Genomic DNA, 23,129 nt, shown 5'->3' with positions numbered 1-23,129 from the left:
CCCAGCATATTCTCAGTAACACAAAAAGACGCATTTCACTGGGTGTTTCAATGTATATGTGTCTGTTACGTACCAGCAACAATAGAAACACACCAAGTCATGTTAGAAACTATTTTACTAATAACTAGTTGTAATAATAAGAAAAACAAAAATGTTAGATATCAAACGTAATCCCCAAAACTAAACTCGTAGTGTGTGTGTGGCAAATTCCCAAACTCCAAGTCTAGGAGTAGTTCTCAAAGTTCAGTTCAGCAAGTCATCAGGTAAAACGTGAGCAAAGGCTTTTGCAAAACCACCATTGACTGAAGAGAGAATGTAGAGAGAAACTACGAATTCCACATGTTCCATGATGGAACCCAGACGACACCTCAATCTCAGATGATCTCCAATGCTTTGTTCCAAAGTATCTGCCACGCTGAAGGCATTCGATACGTGGCCGCCCACAGAAATACCTGCTTCTCACTACAGGTTAACGACAAAGTGAACTCCACTTGTTTGCTCCAAAAATCCATACATGGATTATAGTGACAGACACAGCTATTGTTCTTCATCCATTGTTATGGAGACCAGCAGTCATTCTCTCCCCCCTCCCCTCTCCCCCCCCCTCCCCCTCTCCCCCCCTCCCCCTCTCCCCCCCTCCCCCTCTCCCCCCCCCTCCCCCCCTCCCCCCCCTCTCCCCCCCTCTCCCCCCCTCTCCCCCCTCTCCCCCCCTCCCCCCCTCTCCCCCCCTCTCCCCCCCTCTCCCCCCCTCTCCCCCCCTCCCCCCCCCTCCCCCCCTCTCCCCCCCCTCTCCCCCCCCTCTCCCCCCCCTCTCCCCCCCCTCTCCCCCCCCTCTCCCCCCCCTCTCCCCCCCCTCCCCCCCTCCCCCCCCTCTCCCCCCCTCTCCCCCCCTCCTCTCCCCCCCTCTCCCCCCTCCCCTCCCCCCCTCCCCCCCTCCCCTCCCCCCCTCCCCCCCTCCCCCCCTCCCCCCCCTCCCCCCCTCCCCCCCCTCCCCCCCTCCCCCCCTCCTCCCCCCCTCCCCCCCTCCTCCCCCCCTCCCCCCCTCCCCCCCTCCTCCCCCCCTCCCCCCCCTCCTCCCCCCCCCCTCCCCCCCTCCCCCCCTCCCCCCCCCTCCCCCCCTCCTCCCCCCCCCTCCCCCCTCTCTCTCCCCCCCCTCTCCCCCCTCTCTCTCCCCCTCTCTCTCCCCCCCTCCCACCCCCCCCTCTCTCCCACCCCCCCCTCTCTCCCACCCCCCCCTCTCTCCCACCCCCCCCTCTCTCCCACCCCCCCCTCTCTCCCACCCCCCTTCCTCTCTCTCTCCCCCCCTTCCTCTCTCTCTCCCCCCCCCTTCCTCTCTCTCTCCCCCCCCTTCCTCTCTCTCTCCCCCCCCTTCCTCTCTCTCTCCCCCCCCTTCCTCTCTCTCTCCCCCCCCTTCCTCTCTCTCTCCCCCCCCCCTTCCTCTCTCTCTCCCCCCCCTTCCTCTCTCTCTCCCCCCCCTTCCTCTCTCTCTCTCCCCCTTCCTCTCTCTCTCCCCCCCCCTTCCTCTCTCTCTCCCCCCCCCCCTTCCTCTCTCTCTCCCCCCCCCTTCCTCTCTCTCTCCCCCCCTCCCCGACTCACTTAGCAAAACAGCCAGCACGTTGTTATAAACTTGTTGTCTTGATGACACCACACACGCTACTACTCTACTGTGCAGGTGTCTTAAAGGGACATTCACCAAATCGCAACCTGACTCCTAACATGTCTAATAAATAAATATCTTACCTTATCTTATATCCCTCTAAACCCCTCCTATCCATGTAGTTACCCAAACATCTTTTGAATGTTGTTAATGTACCTGCCTCAACCACTTTTTCTGTTTTATTCCCCCTCCCCTCTGCCTGTTACTTCATTGATTTTTTTATGACATTAAAGCTGCTACATAAATTTTGCTGTTCAGCCAAGGCCCACAAGAGAAATGTACTGCCTTGTAATTGTACCTTTAACAATTATATTTTAGCTGTGGTTGTGAAATAGATTGATTTTGCTTGTGATATCCAATGAAGATGATGACAGGGATTTATGCACATCAATAATTGACTACATTGACTGAAAACTGCCATTAGTTATTGCAAGCTTTTTGAATTTATTTTATTCAGGGTATTTAACATTAGGCTGATAGGTTAGAGGCCATTTGCCTATTATGTTTTCATGGAATAAGTTATTAGTTGATCATTGGGAAAATTTATACTTGAATTTTATAGTAGTGCGGTACATTCTAGGACAAATAATTCACAAATCAATAATTTCCTTTTGAAGTGCACAATCATAATTGGAGCCTGTCTACCATATTCCCTTTTTGCCCCACCTAGTTATATCTGAGGATACCTTTCCCCTCCCAGGAATTTATTCTGGGATGTCTTATCTTGTTGATCTATATAATGGGCCTGTGACAACTTCTGAAGATTTTTGATTGTATTCCATGTGTATTCTATTGATGTGATGCTCCACCTCCATTCCTTTCTTGACTCCTTTGCTGCATGATGGGATGAGGCTGGAAGCTCCCTTGTTGAGCTTCCAGCCTCATCCCATCGAAGGCGTGCTTCATTTCACATCAATAACATAGCCAGAGCTTATTGGCTGAAAATGATAGACTGAGTCTATTTGCTGTTAAACTCTGCATCCATGGCTTCACCACCTACTGATTCATTTATCTCATTAGTCCTGTTCTAAATCTCATGCTCCATTAACTTTACACCCAAGGTTCTAATACTAACTTTGTCATGTCATCCTATGTTTGCTAACCTATACTGGCTTCTAATCTTAAAAATCTTAATTTAAAATTCTTTTCCTATTCGGGCTTCACAGACATCAGGCTATTGCATCAACTTACTGATGGCTGTGTTGTTTCAAATCAGACCGTCCATCCTAAAACATATTTTCCTCACAGGTCGAGGCCTTTACCTTAAAATGTAATTCCCCAAACACTGTGCTGTAATTCCCTCTCATGTTAAGAGGTTTCTAAAAATTCAATTCTACAGCTTTTTCTCCTTTGACCCAGTGTTGATTTTTGCCATTTGGTATGTTATTCTCTGTTAAGAACATTACACATTGTTGTGTCAGCCATTTATGCAAAGTTTGATCACAGCAATCAATTTAAACAAAATTAAAAAACAGGTTGTTTTGTATCACTTGGGAAATTTGACCTGTGTCCCTTGTTAAGTTTCTGTGTTGGTGCAAGGAATGATTTTATTACCTGTGTAACATTCCTACAATTGGACCATGTTATCCCAATACAGCTAATTGTTCCCAGCACTGTGCTGGATTGGGAGTCCTGTCATTTTTGTTCTATGTAAAAAGCAAGACTTAGAGCTATTAACTGCAACGATTGGAAGGTTCCATTGCTTCTACTGAAGATATATATTTACCAGTTCCTAATAATAATTTCTTGTCGTGTAGTAAGCCATGATTGTGATAGCAGTAAACAGTTTAAGCTTGATCAAAACAATAATCTTCAGTTCTGTGGATTGTAAAGATAGCAGGCATCTTCATATCCCTTAGCAGATTATGTTTTGAGACTCTTCAGCAAGTGAGTCATATACATATTTTATATATATCAATTGACTTATTATGTGTTGTTTTCATAATACGTTTGTTTTTTCAGGTTACTTTTCCCAAAACTTCTGGATCAATGCGCTCAAGGTATTTAGAATTGCAGTAAATACTGTGTACTGTTGAAAATAATTGCTCTTTTGCTATTCTGCTTACCTGGCATCTATTGCTGATGTAGCTGAAATGTTTTAGGATTGTGTCCAGATAATGTTTGTACTTGCAATCCAGTTTACATTTAGATATTGTAATGGTATTTTTTTGACAAACTTTATAGCTTTGTCTGAGCTATATTTTTATTGATGCACTGCTACTTTCATGAGCCACCAGTACACTAAGATAGTTTAGAACAATTTAACTATTCATAGAATCATTTAAAATCACAGACAGATGGGGCCCATTTGGCCCATCCTGTTTGTGCAAGCCAAAAATGAAGCGATTCCAGTTATTCCCATTCCATTGCTCTGTCTATTACCTTGTGAATTACAATTCTACCGCTGAATTTTAAATGCGGGGAGGGTTTCGTCCACCATCCTTCCAGACACCCACTACTGCTTTTACTAAGATCTTATCACCAAGTAAACCTGAGCTCCTCTGGATGTAATAGGTTTATTCTGCACAGTGTTTACCAAGAACGTGACTGGTGGGATGGAGTGGAAGAAAGCTAAGTTTATCTTTCAGTGATTTATTGAATTAGAACTATAAGATATTGTGAAAAAGACTTTTGAAACTGCGGGACATTGTGGAAAGATTAAAACATTAATTTTTATTTAATATTTAGTCTCAATTTTTTTTTGCAGGAGTGGTTAGTAATGTTGTTTTCACAAGCTTGACCTCTGAGCAAAGACATCCACTCCTGGTACATCTGCAGAAGTTAATTCGTACAGCAAACCCCAGCATTGCATTCATTCTAGCAGAAAAGGGAGCAGTGACAAGGTATTGAAGTCAGGATTCATTTTGCTAATTTCAACATTATTTAAAAGACACACCCAATGAATTACAGTAAATACTTGATAAATTTCTATAAATCTATAAAGTTAACAGTAAACAAAAATCTAGCTTCCCATTTGCTGTCTGTAACCGGAATTTATCTCTAATCTCTTTAGTCCATTCGAAGAAAGTTATCAAAGCTATTTGACATAGATGAAAGAGATTATATATCTCATTTACATTTCTTGTTAATTATATAAAATGGAAACAAACATGGCTTGTTCAGATGCTTTACATCCTGTGAAAAACGAACTACAGCATGAATTTGTCATCTCTCAAACTAATAAAGCAGCATGCATTATCACCTTTACCAAATTGTTTCTTGTCCTTTTTCCCCACAAAATTTAGGAATGCTGATATTGAAATGATTCTGTCTGGAAGCAGTTTCTCGGAACCCTTTATGTTGAGAACACGTTATTTGATGTTTCCTGGCTGGTAAGATTTTCCAGTGTACAACATTATTTTTGTGCTGCTGTTCACAAGCAAACAACAGACAAAGGTGTAATCAATTCAAGATGTGAAGTTGTGCAGATATTCTGGTATCTTTGTTAATAGTTTAGTTACTATATACATTGATTCATTCAAATTATTAGTTATTTAGTGCTGAAGCAACTGGCAATGTCGCGAAAAGATTTCAGCGCAGATATTGTGGGCCGAAGAGCCTATTCCTGTGCTGCACCGTTCTATGTCATGTAACCTGGATGAGGAGATTAACAAAATGGAGTAGCCTGTAGTGAAACATATTTTCACAAATTCTAACGTGCTTCATGCAATGTTAATATGGAGGAAGTTTTACTTAGCAAAAGAAAAGCATTTTTAAGAAAATTTAATTTTCATGAACATTTTGGAAAGAAATGTATCCTTGGATTTTATGTTTTGCCTAGGTGGAATGGCAGATTCAGATCAGGACCAGTTTTCCCACAAATGACTCAGATCTGCATTCGGTTCAACCGTCCACTTGATAAAGCCCGATTTGTGACAAAGTGTAAAGGTACATTTAAGTTTTATAGTGAGGTATAAATTAACTTTTACTTATTTTACCAGGCTTGTACTTGATACTTTAAGATGGTGCAGTCTAGAGATGGAAATAAATAAATAAAATGAAAATAAGGAACTTGGTAGATAATTACAAATATAATTCTATGGGAAATGAAGAAGTTCCGAGGTTTAAAGATGTGAGTAATAATTTCGTTTCATGCCTGGAAGATGTGTATACTTATGTGGCGGTGCATTAATCTGGCTGACATAACTAACAGGATTTGAGACTAACTGAACAACTTCTTTCTCTCCCTTCCAATCCATTCAACACTTGCTAATCCTGCTTTTGCTCATTTAATATAAGAGCAAAATCATTGAGTAAATATATGAATGGATTAAGCAAACTGATTTGTAGATTTCAAACTGGCATCGTACACGCCATGACTTTGATGAAAGGACACAAGAATAAGAACATTATTGTCAGAGTTGAAATGAGATTGATATATCAGCTAAAAATCCTCAACGTGATCTATTGCTCTATCCTTAATTATGGGCCTTAGTAAAGTTCTGATAGCAGATGTTTTACTGCTGATCCAAAGAAACAGAAGAAAGTGGCAAATTGTAAACTTGAAAAATGTCATTCCCTTGGCCTTTCCTTGATCCTCCTATACAACTGATTCTTAGGAAATAATTCCCTTTCATACCTGGTATTGATTCATTTGCCATTGTATATAAACCAAATCAATTGATTCAGGAAGCAAGTAAGGCAGTCGTACAAGTTTGTGATTGGAACTGATAAGTTTTGATGAAAGGTCATCAATCTGTAACACTCTCATCTTTCTCTGTTCACAGATGTATTCCCAGCACTCTCTTTTATTTCAAGTGTTCAACAGCTGCAGTATTTTCTGTTCCAAAGTTCCAGCAATTTTTTTGTCTTTCTATTGGTGCCTGCTCTCATTTATCTCCCATTTACATCTCCAGACAGATCAACTATGATTAATTATAATAAGCCTTCACCACCTGAATGAGTTGTCTGTTATGTTGACACAGTGAGTGGAGTTATTTTATAGTTAGATGCTATAATAAGAAAATGGTTGCTATTTGGAAGGATAGGTAAATATTGACTGCCGTTACCACCTTAAATCTTGAAACTATTGTATGAAAACAAAACCAAAGCATACTTTCAGTATTATTTCTTAGTGACCTTGATCTGCATTTTGTGTCCATCTAGCACTGAGAAACATATTGAAATCAAGTCCTTTCTGTGGAAATATTTATCACATTCGAGCTCAGCTGAAATTTTCAGGTACACAATTTCCTGAATTTTATTTTCATTGCTATCTTGTATAAAATGTTCATTCTTCTGTGTGAGGTGGTCCATTTGCTGGGGCTACTCAGATACTTCTGTCCATAGAATCATACAGCATGGAAACAGGTCATTCAGCCCAACTCATCCACGCCAACCAGTGAGTACCCTTCCATGTTTATGCCTCTATGCTTAGGTGACACTAGTGCTCATCTAGACTCTTCTTAAATGTTGTTAGTGACCTCGCTTTAGGCAGTGCATTCTAGATAGTTGCCACTCTCTGGGTGAAGAAGAGCCCCCTCGTGTACCCCCAACTTCTCCAAAGAATTCATTCATTCAGATTGGTCAGACAAGATCTCCCCTTGACAAAGCCATTTTGTCTGTCTCTGATTAATCCCTGCTTTTCCAGATGATCATTAATTCTCTCTCTCAGAAGACTGGTGGGTACCTGGAATGCGCTGTCAGGGGTGGTGGTGGAGGCAGATACGATAGAGGCTTTTAAGAGGCTCTTAGTTAGGCACTAGAATATGCAGAGAATGGAGGGATGTGGACCATATGCAGGTATCAGGGATTAGGTACAGAACTTAATTAGTTCTGTACAACATTGTGGGCCAAAAGGCCTGTTCCTGTACTGTAGTGTTTTACATTCTAATATGAAACATTGACTCTGATTCTGTGCTCACAGTTACTGGACATGCTGAGTACTTGCAGTATTTTCTACTTTTATTTAGGATTTCCACAGTATTTTGTTTTTGTGTTTTTTGCTAGATTTTCTGCTAGACTGGAACAACTAATAATGATATCTTCCTTCTACCTGCATTCACCACTGTTAACCCCATTACTGCGCATTTACTTTTTGTAAGGCTAAAAGTTTTGGTCACTGCAATTCAACAGAAGTTCTGTTGCTGTTTCAACTTGCCAACAAATGCATATGTGAATACTTGACCTAAAAAGGGAAGTGAAAATGCAAAATACAAAAGTGATAGTTAAGTGAAGCCCAATGTTGTACATCATTTATTTCTTACCTAAGCATATTCTGGTCTGCTTTTTTCAATGCTCTTATGGGATTTAATATAGTTGCCAAGGCTGTTAATTGTTGCCATTCCAAGTTCACCCAGTGAAGGTGGTGGTGAGATATGTGCTTAGCTAGTGCATTACTTCTGGTGGAGGTACTTCCATAATCCTGTTGGGGAGGGAGTTTCAAGATTTAGACCTCGCAAGAATGAAGGGACAGTGATCTATTTCCTAGTGAGGATTGTGAGTAACTTACAGTGCCAGCGACCCGGGTTCAATTCCCGCCTCTGTCTGTAAGGAGTTTGTACGTTCTCCTTGTGACTGCGTGGGATTCCTCCGGGTGCTCCGGTTTTCTCCCACATTCCATAGAACCATACAGCACAAAACAGGCCCTTCAGCCCACCATGTCGTGCCGTCCATCAAACCACCCTCACACTATCTAACCCTTTCCTCCCGCATATCCCTCTATCTCACATTCCTCCATATGCCTATCCAACAAACTCCTGAACCTGTCCAATGTATCTGCCTCCACCACCACCCCAGGCAGTGCATTCCATGCACCAACCACTCTCTGGGTGAAAAACCTCCCCCTGACATCTCCCCTGAACTTCCCACCCATAACCTTAAAGCCATGCCCTCTTGTCTTGAGCATTGGTGCCCTGGGAAGGAGGCGCTGACTGTCTATCTATTCCTCTCAATATTTTATATACCTCTATCATGTCTCCTCTCATCCTCCTCCTTTCCAGTGAATAAAGCCCTAGCACCTTAAGCCTCTCCTCATATTCCATAGGCTCTAATCCAGGCAGCATCCTGGTAAATCTCCTCTGCACCCTCTCCAATGCGTCCACATCCTTCCTATAATGCGGCGACCAGAACTGAACACAGTACTCTAAGTGTGGTCTAACTAGAGTTTTGTAAAGCTGCATCATCACTTCGTGGCTCTTTAACTCAATCCCACGACTTATGAAAGCTAACATCCCATAGGCCGCCTTAACTGCTCTATCCACCTGTGAGGCAACTTTCAGTGAACTGTGAATATGAACCCCCAGATCCCTCTGCTCCTCTACACTGCCAAGTACCTTGCCATTTACCCTGTACTCTGCCCTGGAGTTTGTCCTTCCAAAGTGTACCACCTCACACTTCTCCGGATTGAACTCCATCTGCCACTTGTCAGCCCAGCTCTGCATCCTATCAATATCCCTCTGTAAGCTCCGACAGCCCTCCACACTATCCACAACACCGCTGATCCTAGTGTCATCCGCAAACTTACTAACCCAGCCTTCCACCCCCTCATCTAAGTCATCTATAAATATCACAAAAAGTAGAGGTTCCAGAACCGATCCCTGCGGGACACCACTAGTCACTGCCCTCCAATCCGAGGGCAATCCCTCCACCACAACCCTCTGCTTTCTACAGGCAAGCCAATTCCTAATCCACACAGCCAAGCTTCCTTGGATCCCTTGGCCTCTGACCTTCTGAAGAAGCCTACCATGAGGAACCTTATCAAACGCCTTACTAAAATCCATATAGACTACATCCACCGCACTACCCTCATCAATCTTCCTGGTCACCTCCTCAAAGAACTCTATCAGGCTTGTGAGGCAAGATCTGCCCTTCACAAAGCCATGCTGGCTGTCCCTAATCAGTCCATGATTCTCTAGGTGTTCATAGATCCTATCCCTTAGAATCCTTTCTAACAGCTTACCCACCACAGACGTGAGACTCACCGGTCTGTAATTCCCTGGACTATCCCTACTACCTTTTTTGAACAAGGGGACAACATTCGCCACCCTCCAATCCTCCGGCACCATCCCTGTGGACAACGAGGATTCAAAGATCCTTACCAGCGGTTCAACAATCTCCTCCCTCGCCTCTCAAAGCAGCCTGGGGAAAATCCCGTCGGGCCTCGGAGATTTATCTGTCTTGATATTATTTAACAACTTCAACACATCCTCTCTCTTGATATCTACAACCTCAAGGACATTACCCTTACCAGCACTCCCTTCCGCGTCATCAAGACCCCTCTCCTTGGTGAATACTGAAGAGAAGTATTCATTGAGAACTTCTCCCACTTCCGTTGCCTCCAGGCACATTCTCCCACCTTTGTCTTTAATCGGACCTACCTTTACCCTAGCCATCCTCCTACCCTTCACGTACGTGAAAAAGGCCTTGGGATTTTCCTTAACCCTACTAGCCAATGCCTTTTCATGTCCCCTTCTAGCTCTCCTCAGCCCTTTCTTAAGTTCCTTCCTTGCTACTGTATATTCTTCACGGGCCCTGTCTGAACCTTGCTGCTTATACCTTATGTATGCTACCTTCTCCCTAACTAGTTGTTCCACCTCTCTCGTCACCCACGGTTCCTTCACCCTGCCATTCCTTCTCTGCCTCACCGGGACATATTTATCCCTAACATCCTGCATAAGATCCCTGAACATCAACCACATCTCCATGGTACATTTCCCTTCAAAAAGGACATCCCAATTTACACTCCCAAGTTCTCTCCTTTATAGCCTCATAGTTCGCCCTTCCCCAATTAAATATCTTCTTGTCCTCTCTGCACCTGTCCCTGTCCATGACAATTTTAAAGGTTATGGAGCAATGGTCACTGTCCCCCAAATGCTCACCCACCAGTAGATCCTTCACCTGTCCCGGTTCATTTCCTAAAACTAGATCCAGCATGGCATTCCCTCTAGTCGGCCTGTCAACATACTGTGTCAGGAATCCCTCCTGGACACATTTAACAAATTCCGTCCCATCTAAACCTTTGGCACTAAGCAGGTTCCAGTCTATATTTGGGAAGTTGAAGTCTCCCATTATAACAACCCTGTTATTTTTGCTTCTCTCCAAACACTGCCTGCCAATCTGCTCCTCTATATCTCTACTGCTACCGGGGGGCCTATAGAATACTCCTAGTAGAGTAACTGCTCCTTTCTTATTCCTTACTTCCACCCATACGGACTCTAGAGATGATCCTTCTACAACATCCATCCTTTCCACAGCCGTAACAGTGTCGCTGACCAGTATTGCCACCCCTCCTCCTCCTCCTCTTCCCCCTTCCCTATCCCTCTTAAAACACCGAAAACCAGGAATATTCAATATCCACTCCTGCCCTGACGTCAGCCACGTCTCAGTAATAGCCACAATATCATAGTTCCCCATACTTATCCAAGCCCTCACTTAATACATACGGTAGGTTAACATGGGTGTAATTGGACAGTGTAGGCTTGTTGGGCCAGAAGGGCATTGTTACCGTGTTGTATAAATAAAGTTTTAAGGTTTTTTTAAGTTTTAATATGGTAGCATTCCAATATGCTTACTGGTACAGTGGTCCTGCTAGACAGACAGTAGGAAGCTTATTAGTACACTGCCTTACTTTACTTATACCACTAAGATGTGAACATTGACTCTGATATTCCATTTGTAACTTCATTAGACCGAAGCTAATGTGGTGTGTTTCATTAGGGGAAAGTGCATAGCAATTTATTTAATTATCGGACTAGTGTACTGAGGGCTGTACATGCGTTGGGATCCCAACATGGTAGCTGATAGATTCAGATTTAAATAATTAGGTCTGGGATAACCTAGTATCTGTAATTATGATCTTGAAACCTTTGGATATTCTGAAATTCCATCTGGTTTATTAATTTTCTTTTGGTAAGAAAATCTAAAATTTTTACCAAGTCTGGCAACTCCAGACCAACACCAATGTAATTGAAATTTAGCTGCCATCTAAAATGGCCTGGTAAACTACTTAGCTAAGGGGGAATTAGGAATGGGCTGTAAACGTTTGCCTCTTCTGCGACACACATCCTGTGGGGGGAAGAAAGCTCTGTTTAGGAATCCAAAATCCTATTTGTTTAATGTGCAATAGTTTAGTTTGGAAATGGCCAAGTGATGGGTTTCTGCAAATGTCAAGTGTATATGAAGCACTTTTTCCCAGAAAGGAAGAATAGATTGACCAAAGTCATTCATGTTGTCCTTCCTGGCAATGCTTGATCACATCATTGCCTCTTATTACAGTGCTGCATTTGCAGAGGCATGTATAGTGGTCTAGTGATCTAGGAAGCAAAAAACAAGAAAGAAGATAATTAACCTGTTAGAGTAAAATCTTTTCTGTATGCTCATTTTCTTTAAGTAGAAAGCATTATGTATCTTTACGACCTCAAGAATATCATGTTCTCAAAAGGACATGTTCCACTAACTGGAATTGTCTTTGCAAATCTTTGTCTTGTTGTTAACTTGCTGTTTTATTTTAGATTCTGAGAAAACATTTGAGATTTGCCACAACACCCAGACTAATATGTTCTCTGCACAACCCTTGGAAGATGGCCCTTCACCACCACCTTTGCAGGGTGATGGGAGGACTAATGGGAAAACTCTTGACAATTTTGTTGTATTCATTGGCTGTATGCTGAAAGAGGAGACAATGAAAGACTGGCTGCGACAGTGCACAAGACAGGTAGAGACTTGTAAATGTAAAAGCATGTGTCGGATGTCTTGTTAATTATAAATCGATCATTAATAAATTTCATTCATATGGCTTTAAAATGTATTTGATATAAGCTACTTCACACTAGTTGTATTTTCCAAGGAAAATGTGAATATTGACATTATTTTTCTGCTGTAGAAACTACTGAAGAAGCCCCTCAAGACATTTGAAACCCTCACCAAGCAAGAAATTAAAAATATCCATGTAAGTACTGACTACTAAAGTTTTCTATTTTAGAATCAGAACTGTAACTGGTTGAACTTGTAGGTCTTAAGAGTGATGGAAGACCTGAATGGGTCGACATGTTGATACATAGTTCCCACGCATTTATTCTTAGTTGAGCGACATGAAGAGATTGAATGATTCATAACTTGTAGAGAGGGAGAGAGATGAAATTGTTAAGCACATCATCACAGTTATTGTATGCTGATTGGTTGTAGAACACTACAGTGATCAGGGGAGTATTTCCTCTCATGAATCCTAATATCACAACAGAGAGGAATGTTACTTGGTCCATGGTGCCTTTGTTGTGTCTTTGAAAGTGCTGTTTAATTTAATCCCATAATCCAGCCTTTTCCTCATTAATGTGTCTATTAGTCCTTTGCAAGTACTTGTCCAGTTAATGAACGAATTTGGTTCCACTGCACTTCTAATCTTTGATTCTCCATGTGAAGATGCATCTCCTCATGATCCCTTTAATTCTAATAATTACGTTTAAGCAATCACATCTGGAGACTGATCCACTTAACACTCTCATTCTTCTAAACTCCAGAGAGCATAGGCTTAATCTGTTTAATCGTCTGATAAATTTGCCATCCCAGGAATTAATCCTCTGAATCTTCTCTGTACTCCAAGTGCAAATATATTTTTCCATGGGTAGGGAGACAAGATCTCTACATAATATTCCAGGGGTGATGTCAGAAGGATTCTATACAATTGGAGCAAGATGTGTTTTCTCTTGCACTTAATTCCTTTTCCAATAAAACCCATGTATCAGTGGCTATCTTAGTTACTTGCTGAATCTACACATTATCAAAGGCTTCTCGAAGTCCAAGTACAGCATATCAAACTGGTTCACCCTCATCCTGCTACTTACATACTCAAAAACCCTGACAGATTTGTCAAATGTGATTTCTCTTTCATAAATCCACATTGTCTCTGCCCAATCCTATTGTTATTTTCTAAGTGTTCAATTATACTTCCTTCATAATAGATTCCAGCATTTCCCAACTACTGATATCAGCTAAGTGGTCTGTTTTTCTGTTTTTGGTCTTCCTCCTTTCTGAAATAATGGGCTTGTATTTGGTATTTTCCAAGCTGTGGGAACTCTTGCAAAGTGCATGGAACTTTAGATAATTCCTCTGGGGATCTATCAGCTTTAAATCCCATTAATTTTTCTAGTTTTTTTTTACTAATGCTGACTTCTTTAAGCATCTTCCCTACTCTATTAAAAGAACATTACATGAGAAAATCTGAATGGGAAACAAAATATATGAATTAGCACAGAGGATATGTATTCACAGTTTCTAATTAACTTAGCTATAGAAATGGTAAACTTTGAAGAGCAGCAGAAAGTATAAACAGAGTGAAAATATAAAGACAGTGCAGTTCCTTGCTGGAGCTTGGAAAGGACAGATTTAGAGAGAGCCCAACTCTTCAGTGGAATGTTCCCAAGTTAATGGAACATAGTCAGAATTGCCCCACGACTTAAGACTTGGGATATACAAAGCATTCTGATAAATATACAGAGACTGCTAGGATCCCTGGAGTGAATGTGGATGTCATAATTTAGACAGGCTGCTGCTGGTGCCATTATTCTCTTAGTGAGGATCACCAGGCCCAGGTGAAGCTGGGATTTGCAAGTCACAGGGTGAACAAAAAATGAGATGATGTCAGAAGCAGCTGATCACGTTCATACTTAAAAAGTGTACAGTTATTGTGCTTACTAATGTCTAGATTGCCAAATTTTTTTTATTAATGATAACAGAAAAGATGATGAAAAGGATACTCTAGATGTTTCTGTATAGATTTTCAGAAAGCATTTGATGAAGTCACACAAGCTGGTTAGCAGAATTGAAGTCTACAGAATAAAGTGGACAGTGGCAGCATGGATGAAAAATTGGCTCAAGGACAGAAGGCAGCCAGTTGTGGTGCATTGTTACTTTCAGATGGACAACAGTGTTTCCTGGTGGTTAATTCTAGGATTAATCTTTTTGATTTTTGCACTGAGCTTAATTGTACTTAAAATTATTGATCTTTTAACTCTTCAGGTGAAACGTCATTTAGAGCTACCTCCACCTGGTTGGTTTTATAATGGGAACCAATTTGTAAACTTCTTTGGTGAGAAGAGTGACTATCATCCATGTATCCTTTCAATGGAAATGCTTTAAGATTAATGATCTGGGTTTGTGATCTATAAATAGAATGATTAAATTTTATTTATTAAGTTGGATATGAAATCTGCTTCAAGGTAAGGATTGTTCAAACAGCAACACAAAATGCTGGAGGAACTCAGCAGGTCAGGCAGCTTCTATGGAAGGAAATAAACGATCAACGTTTTGGGTCAGGACCCTTCAGTTGTTCAGAGTTCTATTTTCTGTTTGTGGCTTGGCTCTTCAGGACAGCCAAATTACAAGAATAATTTGCCTTTTGACTTCATAATTTGGTCTAAATTGCTAATGAAAAGCTTTGTTCTGTTTGTCTTAACTTTTAGTTTTGCATTTGGCTCCTTTACTGCTGAAAAGATTAGCTTTTTACATGGAACAGAAGTTTATAACAATTAACTATTTACTGAAATAGACTAACTATTAATAATAGTAAATGGATTGGTTGGTAGGATATTCTTCCTTTTGTTACTCTGTCAGGAAAGTTCAAGTCTATTCTGCATGTGCATTCAAATATTTTGTGCTGTCTAACACCTGTCTAAGTGATTATTCCTGGCAATGCCTATCAGATAGTTAACAGCAAGTTTTACAGTGCAAGATTCTGAGAAGGCCTGTCCTGCATGTTTTTCATCGTAGAAAGGGTTAAGTAGGCATTTTTATATTAACTTGCATCCAAAACTGTGCTTATAACTTTAAGGAGAATTAGAAATCGATGGATAGGTAAGATTAATTGGATTGCAATTTGTAGAAAGAACACAGTATGGTTAATTTCCTTTATGTCTCTAAATAATCAGTGATGGACACATTCATAGAAGAATATCTGTCAGAGGTCAACAAAGACATTGAGAAATACAATGCAGAAATTGAAAAACAAGAGAGTCAAGATCTCTTTGAGCCATAAATATTGATATAGTCTGATATTGCATTATACTCAACTGGACAACAAATCACAGATAATGAACAAGTTGTCTAGTGCTGAATTAGAGCTGGTAAAATACCAAATCCTTTCCTTGTGCATTGATGTATCTCAAAATGTTACCTAAAAGTTTCAAGTCAGAAGCCTGTAGGAATTTACAAATGTTTATACCTACAATCAAATGTGCAGATGGAATTTTCCACTGTTAACTGTTGAGGGTAAGCTGCAAAGGGAATTGGAATCAATGAAGTTCCCGGTTCAGTTTTACGCAATGGGTCACATTTAACCCAACAAAATATAAAACTCGACACTTTATTAATTTTCAAGCTGCTTAAAGTGAACACAGCTTGACCCAGAAGAAATTGAAGTTACATTATTTGCTGTTTTTTAAAAAAAAGTGCAGTACACGTGACTTCAAGATGGAATGTTACAGGTATAAATGCTTGAATTCACCTGAAAAGAACACTAATAACAACACAATTGTTGGAATTAACACACATCTTTATACCTTTTTTTTAAAATATGGTAATTCCACCTAACCAATGGCACTCTAGTTTACTTATTTTTCATCTAACCATTTCCATTGGTCTGGAATTTTTTTTTACCACCCCCCCCGAAGTGTTTTATTTCTGCAATTAGAATTGTGGTTAATCTACTTGGGTTTGTAGTAGGTGAAAAATGAGATTAGCACAATTACTCCACATAATTGGTCCATGTAATTTGGTATAAAAATCCTCTCTAAATTCTTTAGTTCATAAGAGGATTAACAAAGTAGGAGTTTGGCTATGGTGTCTAGCTCATGAGCTTGACTAACAATAAGCCATGTTTCACTTCTGCTGTTGTCTATAGCTTTAACACCACATTCATGTACGTGTGTGTTATGCAGGGAAACTTATTGAAATGGCATGTTAAATTTAAAGTTCTATGTGAATTTATTTTTAAGAAGTTCCACCTTGCATATAATACTGCAAATTTGTCTGCATCTGTCATTTTACTACCATCTCACTTTACCCAACCCTCAGTAGTTGTGGCTAAAAGTTATTAGCTTATGCTGAAGAAGTAAATGAATGAGAGATGGGGGAAACTGGATTGTCTTTGTGTGAAGGTAATAATTGTCAGAATGTTGTTGTTCGATAGGATACAAGTTATTCTGTTGAGTAAAATTTAGGATACATTCATGACAACTAATAGCTGTGTTTCTATTCACAGCTCAAAACTTTCCCTAACTATTGAAACACAAGTATTGTAATTTGTAAAATTCTTTAAAAGATAATTTTCCTATATATAACATATTATTTACGAAGCATTAAATAACAGTGGAGCAGAATAAGTGCTAGATTTCATGAACTTTTCATATAAAGAGAAAGAAATAAGAAAAGCAAGTAGAGAAACCAGGTACAGCTAAGCAGTTGGATTGGTGGAATAACAAGTTTTGCAAAGTCATCTTAAAGTTATGCTTCTGCCCTATTCTTTGCAAATAATATGAATAATATTGTGGAGAGTGGCCTTATCAGCTACGAATGAGAAGTGATGTATTCAGGTTAATTTGTTCACATTTGTTCTACATTTACACAATTCCTTTTGAAAAATGTGAAGAAGAAATATGTTTTGGCTGCACTTTGTATTTTGTAGCTTGCATAAGTCAGCTACACTAATCTAGTTAGCATTTTGTTTCCCCACAGTTTGAAGTTTACAAAATCTGTTACTTGTTCTGAAAAATAAGCCCTAGTCTGTTCTAGATGAAGCTTGTAAAACTGCTATGCATCTTGTCAGATAATGCACTTAAGTACTGATGGTACTCAGCAGGTGAATAACGTGACCATATTATGTAACCTGCTTCTCTGTCTGCAACAGTGGTTTTATTCATTTACTTGGCTCAGTAGTACTCAGCTAAGTTTTGATTAGAACTATACAAGTACACAGAACATTACCTTTGTTTTTGTTTAATCCCAAATCAAACAGCTGTCATTTATTACTGGAAATTTTGATAAATTAATGGGATTTTTAAAGCTTTGCCAGTTCAGTAAAGTAATTATGGATAGATTTTGAAGTTATACAGGAAAAAAGTTGTGTCTCATTTAGCCAACACAAGAGTCCAAGAATTAAAAGTAAGTTGATCCATTTGAACTGCAAATTTCCCTTACTATAAACTATTTACTGTGCAGGGAATAAATATCATTGCATTTTATCAATCCATTTAAGTGCTTAAATGGAAAAATAGTCTTCCTGAATTCAGATATGCATCTGTCTCTGGGTGTTCTTGGGCTCTTGATTATGCATGTAAATCACCTTTATGCATGAAAGAGTGTAGATTACGTCTATCTTAATTAAAAAGTAAATGCATTCAAGGGGAATGGCTGTCAGTGTAGGATAATGCTGCCATTTACTTTAATGTACTAGATGAGAGTACCTAAAATGCACAGAGACTTGGTTACCGATCATCATTGATTTTCCTCAAGTTTGAACACTTTAAGCAAAGCAAGTGCTGTTACAACATAAGAGACTCCTTCAGTATTTTGTTAATTTAAGTGAAATGCCATCTGAGTAACTTCTGCATAAAATTCATTTGCGATGATTTAGAATGTGTTTAGGATGTGCAATTTTAAATTAGGTACCAGTTGACTCCCAATTACTCTAGAAATTTCAAGCATTAAATCACTTTAAATAGAAAATATTCTCTCATCTGTTAAGTTGGAACATTGCATTACATTCTAGAAAAGGCTGGGTTACTCTGAGGCGTAGCCTTCCATATTTTAACACAAAAAATAAATTTGCTCCATTTATTTGAGGTTAACAGTAAATTTTAATGAGGATGGTAGCATGCTGATCACCAATATGTATAGTCAACACTTTTAGGTACTCTTCATATTTTGCTGCATCAATATGATGAAGAATGCTTTCAACTTTGTTTCTAAATATATATTGGCATAATGAAGGTTAATTAATGTCAATGGAAAACTAAGCAGAGGGTGTATTTTGTTAACTTAGTAAATGGCAGTTTATCAGTCCAAGCAGTTCATAGTTAGATTTAACAGTAGGCAACTGTAGAAATGTTTTGCAGCCTTCCTCAAAAAGTAGACTTTACAGCTATGCTGTGTTACTATCCTGATGGGTTTGAGTGTTTGTTTACCACTATAGCAACAATTATTATTAATTCCTGGGACAGCAAAAAGTTCTTGTGGGTCCCAATGTAGAGTTTTGATGGACGACTTCAGTTTTTATCTGAGATAATATGCATTGTAAAGAAATAGTACACAAAAATATTTTAAGCTTTACAATGTTTTCTAGGTTGAAGCTATAAAATGACCACGCCACTCTGAAGTAGACAGCTTCACCATGATTTGGGGAGGGGTGTGTATCATCATTAATTGGAGAAGTAAATCATCATGCAGGATAATTAAGTCTATTCAAAGGAGATCATTACCCTGCTTCAATAAATCAATTATTTGATTTAATCTGAATTCTGGGCTCATCAAAATAATGGCACGTGATCAGTCGTGTTCAGAGTTGAAAACAGATGTACAATTTTATAGGGTTTTGGAAAGGTCGTCCATCATAACCACATGAATAGTTAAGATGCTTACACTAAGATGGAGTCATGCATTGGGCTACATTAAAATGTTAGTTTAACATCAATGACTACTGTGATTATAGAGGCACAAAGATGGCCTGTGTATGATGTAGCCAGCAATTGTATTTTGTAGCACATTGAAAGAATAGATTCACTGTGAAATTTTTCACCACACTTAATCCTTTACCAATAGGAAGAACTACAATTGTACCAGATTTGGGCTGTTACTAATTTGGTTAGTTTTCTACAGCACAAGTCTGCATGAAATAAATATTATTACTTGCACTTACAGAAATGCAAGTTATTGTAAGCTATGTATGGCTTATCAATTGATTAATGGTAATTTAAAAGAAAACTAACGTGCATGATGTGTTATTGTCAAATCATGCTTGCATTATAGGAGACGGTAACCTTTTTACAATTCAGCCCAGAATACTAGAAGCCTAAATGACAAAACTATCAGCATGTCAGAACATCCATAGATATGGTATAATTTAAAGTGATGGATTTTTTTGAAATCTCATTTGATATCTAGAGGATTTTATTTCTTGGATATTTGAATGGGAAGTGAAAAAATATAAAAAGTTTTGGTAAGAGTGGGTGATTTTACTAAGCACAATTAAAACCAAAGTAAAATTTGTAGTCTGTAGATGTTTTGGACAACTGTAGTTTCCTAGAGGTTATTTGGCATTTCTGGCATTTGACAGGTCTAGTTTGTCAAGATATTTGAATTCAAAGACAGCTCTATTGAAGTAATTGGATCCTTCAATTACTTTCAGAAGCATTTTCTTTCCTTGAGATGCTTTGGTTCCTGGACCTCTTATTAATTTGAATTTTAAAGCTTGCCATTAAAAGCTGGTGTTGGTGAAAGGGATTTAATATGAAAGGAATTACGAAAACAAAACCTAAATGCCATGCAGGTGTTTTGATGTTAAACTATTAGCAGGCCTTAACAGTGTATTTGCAGTTTTATTGATAGGAGAGTGTCTTGTACTGGTCACTGAAGTTATGGGACGTGTATTTGTTGATAGGGACACTGCAGCTTAAATTAGCCTACATTCCCTGGTTTACTTGACCTGAGGGTTAATTTAAGTTATTGTTTAATTGTTCCTATTTGGAATTCTAACAGTATTTGCACATAATTAATTCAATTAAAGAATTGGTATTCAGATAAAAGGGAACACTTTTGATTACTGACTTTAGTGTAATTTGCTACAACTTGATGTAATTTTGAATACCAGATCGCTAGCAAAGTAACTTACCTCATAACATAAATTGAAATATACAATGGATTTTTTTGGACAATTATTGAATTTTTCAAACAAATTTCTTCATATAAATGAAGTCAATTCAGGAATTTATTTATCTGACTTGAAAGTGTGCCAAATTTATCATTTTCATACTAACTTTAACCACTTTAGTTTGTTTTTGGATGGGGGAGTAATATCTTTAAATTAAAAAGATTTGAATTGTATTTGCACAAAACTACTGTAACTTCAGTTAAACTGGTTTGCGTGTGACTGAAGCTTTTTTGCATATCTTGTATTTATTACACTGCAAAAAGTATAATTAATCCAATAAAGTGTATAGGATAATTATTAGTTTTTCCATTTATTTTTGTATTTGTTGATGCATTTTTACCTGTAGTTGTGTGACATTTTGCAATTTTACAAGTAATTTTCCAGCAATTGCGTTCCAATTCAACATTCAATAAAGTTTATATGTTTCACCAGATAAAATGGACTTTGAAAATTATTTCTGTATTCTGAAGTGTGGTACTTAAAAGATTAAGGGAAAAAATTGAATCCAATGTTGAGGTATTGCCTAGTGTAAATATGATGAGGTCCCTATCAAAGAAATAGGCCATTGACTCCAGGAGTTCTGTATTCCACAAAATCATCTTAACCCTTTGACATAACCTCAGTTCTTTGAACCAGATTAAGGTATAAATGGAGGTAAAGGATTTAGGAGTCAACAACTTTCTTTTTCTTCCAAGCCAGGATATACTGTTCAGCATTTACTCAAGCAACAGATTGCTATCTGTGATGGTGTCTAAAGTGCACATTCACATGGTATGTTTCTACACCAAGAGGCTTTACCACATTGAGCAATGTGTCAGATGTTCAGATCATTTGAATGTAGATCATGACTGCATAGACAAATGGTACTATTTCACTATTCTTATGGAAACCAAGTAGGTTTGGCTGTATGTTAATCAGAAACTCAACCAGACTGGCCACTTAAGTACTGTTCAGTCGGTTAGACTGAGCAGCCCTGCTATGACTAACTCACCTCAAGGCCTTTTTACCACCTAGAAGGTACAAATCAGGAAGTGATGGAATATTTTCCATTTTCCTGGAAGAGTGCAGCTATAACAGTCAGTATCATCCAGGACAAAGCCTCCACTTCAAGTGCTAATTCTCTCCACCACCTCCCCAACCTGCAACCCATACCATCAAGAAGGACATGAGTGGCAGGTGCATGGGACACTTCCCTCAAATGAATTTTTTTTTAAATGCTACTGGTGCTGGAAAATCTCAAATAACAATGCTGCAAAACCCACCCTGCTGAGTGTTTCCTGCTTCTCGTAACTCAAAGTTCCCTTCTCAGATTTGGAAATGTATTGCTATTCCTACATTGTTGGCTAGTCAAATAATGGCACTGCACACAATGACACCTTATAACAGCACAGTACAGGCCCTTTGGCCCACAGTGTTGTGCTGATGTTCTATCCTGTTCCAAGATCTAACCCCGCCTATGTAACCTTCCATTTCTCTATCATTCAAGTGTCTCTTAATGTCCCTGATGTATCTGCCCCCACCAACCTCTGCCAGCAGTGTGTTCCACACACCCACCATTGTGTAAGAAAAAAAAAGCTTACCTGACACCACCACCCCCCCCCCCCATACCCTCCTCTAATTACCTTAAAATTATGTCCCCTCATGTTAGCCATTGTTGCACTGGGAAAAAGTCTGTCTACTCGATCTATGCCTCTTATCATCTTGTACACCTCTATCAAGTCACCTCTCATCCTCTCCAAAGAGAAAACCCTAGCTCACTCAACCTATTCTCATAAGACATTCTCCAATCCAGGTAGCATTCTGGAAAATCTCCTCTGCATTCTCTCTGAAGCTTGCACATCCCTCCTAGCAACTGGAACTGAACACAATACTCCAAGTGTGGTCTAATCAGAGTTCTATGGAGCTGCAATATTACCTTGCAGCTCTTGAACTCAATACCCCGACTAATGAAGGCCAACACACCATACACCTTCTTAACAACCCTATCAACCTGTGTGGCAACCTTGAGGGGTCTATAGATATGGACCCCAAGATCCTTCTGTTCCTCCACACTGCTAAGAGTCCTGCCATTAACCTTGTATTCTGCCTTCAAATTTGATCTCCTGAAGTGTATCACTTCATACTTATCCAGGCTGAATTCCATCTGCCACTTCTCAGCCCAGGTCTGAATTCTATCAATCTTGTTGTAATCTACAGCAACCTTCTAAACTATCCACAACTCCAGCCTTTTATCATTAGCAAACTTACGATCTTATTGTGACCTTGCATCTTACTGCACTCTATAGCTGTGACACTACTCTGTATTATTGTTTTTACCTGTACTGCATCAATGCACTCTAATGAATTGACCTGTACAATTGGTACAGGTTTTTGGTACAAGCTTTTCACTGTACCTCAGTACAAGTGACAATAATAAACCAATACTAACCCACCTCATCCAAGTCATTTATAAAAATCACAAAGAGTAGGGGTTCCAAAACATCCCTGCAGAACACCACTGGTCACCGACCTTCAGGCAGAATATGCTCCATCTACCACCACTGTCTTCTATGGGCGAGCCAATTCTGAATCCACACAATCAAGCTTCCCTAGATCCCATGCCTCCTGACTTTCTGA

General features: G+C 39.5%; 1 protein-coding gene across 1 annotated transcript in view; it reads left to right on the top strand.

Annotated features, from left to right (window-relative positions):
* Positions 1 to 20,951, top strand: part of dnaaf9 (dynein axonemal assembly factor 9) — a 134,802-nt gene extending 113,851 nt beyond the window's left edge. The window contains exons 29-37 of the mRNA XM_052010516.1: positions 3,620 to 3,657; positions 4,365 to 4,500; positions 4,903 to 4,989; positions 5,439 to 5,545; positions 6,764 to 6,838; positions 12,109 to 12,311; positions 12,480 to 12,545; positions 14,612 to 14,705; positions 15,520 to 20,951. Coding sequence (XP_051866476.1) covers positions 3,620 to 3,657; positions 4,365 to 4,500; positions 4,903 to 4,989; positions 5,439 to 5,545; positions 6,764 to 6,838; positions 12,109 to 12,311; positions 12,480 to 12,545; positions 14,612 to 14,705; positions 15,520 to 15,626 — 913 coding nt within the window. The 3' untranslated portion in view covers positions 15,627 to 20,951. The remainder of the gene's footprint in view (positions 1 to 3,619; positions 3,658 to 4,364; positions 4,501 to 4,902; positions 4,990 to 5,438; positions 5,546 to 6,763; positions 6,839 to 12,108; positions 12,312 to 12,479; positions 12,546 to 14,611; positions 14,706 to 15,519) is intronic.
* The last annotated feature ends 2,178 nt before the right edge of the window (positions 20,952 to 23,129 follow it).

This window comes from Pristis pectinata, chromosome 2 (assembly GCF_009764475.1).
Source record: "Pristis pectinata isolate sPriPec2 chromosome 2, sPriPec2.1.pri, whole genome shotgun sequence".
NCBI lineage: Eukaryota > Metazoa > Chordata > Chondrichthyes > Rhinopristiformes > Pristidae > Pristis > Pristis pectinata.
This window is presented reverse-complemented; position numbering and strand designations above follow the sequence as displayed.